The 1,616-nt window shown below is 36.1% G+C and overlaps 1 protein-coding gene across 1 annotated transcript; it reads right to left on the minus strand.

The window, feature by feature from the left end:
* Nucleotides 1-117: 117 nt before the first annotated feature.
* On the minus strand, nt 118-1,610 carry LOC113215522 (uncharacterized). The gene is made up of 5 exons (XM_026435151.2): nt 1,521-1,610; nt 1,342-1,442; nt 1,163-1,270; nt 972-1,088; nt 118-636 (listed from the first exon to the last, which is right to left on the minus strand). The coding sequence occupies exons 1-5, from the start codon at nt 1,597-1,599 to the stop codon at nt 490-492; spliced, it is 552 nt and encodes a 183-aa protein (XP_026290936.2). The 5' UTR covers nt 1,600-1,610; the 3' UTR covers nt 118-489.
* Nucleotides 1,611-1,616: the final 6 nt, after the last annotated feature.

Here is a 1,616-nt window from a genome sequence, read left to right on the forward strand (position 1 = left end):
CATAGCAAATTCAACAGCCATCAGAGTAAAATGATTTCTCTACATTACGATGCCTCCTAACAACAAGGTCCGATGTTGCGCGCTCCCGTTAAACAAAGTCCGATGTTGCGCGCTCCGGTTCAACAAAGTTCGATGTGCCGCGCTCCCGTTACACAAAGTTCGATCTGCTTTTCGTCACGCTCTGCAGTGCAGTCTTATTATCTTAATATGTTCGCCAATACTTCCAGTGGAAAAAATGTAAAAGCTGTAGTATGTTTCTGTAAGATTAAAGAACAACACACTTTGAAGAAAACCTGAAATGCTAGCATTACAAAACTGCGATAGAGCTCCAAACTTGCGTCTCCCGAGAACGGCCAAAAGCAGATCGAACTTTGTGTAACGGGAGCGCGACACATCAGACTTTGTTAATCGGGAGCGCGCAACTTCGGACTTTGTTTAACGGGAGCGCGCAACATCGGACCTTGTTGTTAGGAGGCATCGATTAGTTATTTAAGATTGAAGACAAAAAATAGCACAAACCTGGGACATTTCAGACATAGCTTTATCATGCTCAATTCTTTTCAGCTCCATTAGATTTTCAATCTCAGTAACCTTGCATCCTAGAGCTTGTACCTCTTGAATTAGATTTTTCTTTTGCTAAAGGAAATAAATATTTGTAAATCTTAGGAACAAAAATAAAACCATACACATAAAAGAACTAATTGTGGCACTAATCTGACACAGATCATTAATAACATTTTCATTTTGCACATTCTTTCCTGCGAAAAGATTGTCCCTCTGTGTAAATTGAAATTTTGAAGTTTCCACTTCTTAAGCTAAATGTTTATTCTGATCTTCTGTCTCATTAAGACAGCATCTCATATTCTCTACCTCGTAAACTAGATCTTTCTTTTCCTAAATATTTTTGTTTTGTTTAATTTGACAAAAATCTGAAAAATACACAAGAAAAAGAACTAAAATATAGCACAAACCTGGCATAGATCAGTGACAGCTTTCTCATGTTCAAGTTTCTGTAGCTCCAGCAAAGCATTTAGCTCGGTAACATTAGATCTCAATTTCTCTACTTCTTTTAGTAGATTCTCCTTTTCCTAGACAGATAAAAAATATTCAGAGTCAAATGGCAAAAAACTGACATAAATACTTTCAAACACAGCACACAAACCTGCGACAGATCCTCAATCTGCTGTTTTGGTACAAAATTATTATTTCTCTTACTAATTTTCGCCGTTTGTCGTTGCGATTCTTCTATGTTATTGTTTATGTCACATAACTAAAATGAAAAACGTTATATAATTTTTGAAAATATAAGAAAAATAAAAATTACCTTTAAAGCTTACATACCTTCTTGTCAAGACTGTTTGACAGATCCGTATGCTTCCTATCTACATATTTCTTCATTCGTTCTATCTTGGCGCAAGTTGGACAGTACCATTTCTCAACATCTAGACAAGCAAAGTACAAACACAGGTTAGATTCTTTCCCCAAAGTTACACTAACTATCCCACAAAGCATTTACCTACTTTCTAATTTTTTAGCCGTAAGGGAAAGGCATTTTCCGTGAAACCACGTATTGCAATCATCACCATCACAACATACCATAAATCTAATAAGATCAA

This window comes from Frankliniella occidentalis, unplaced genomic scaffold, assembly GCF_000697945.3.
Source record: "Frankliniella occidentalis isolate FOCC.00 unplaced genomic scaffold, Focc_3.1 Scaffold119, whole genome shotgun sequence".
Lineage (NCBI taxonomy): Eukaryota > Metazoa > Arthropoda > Insecta > Thysanoptera > Thripidae > Frankliniella > Frankliniella occidentalis.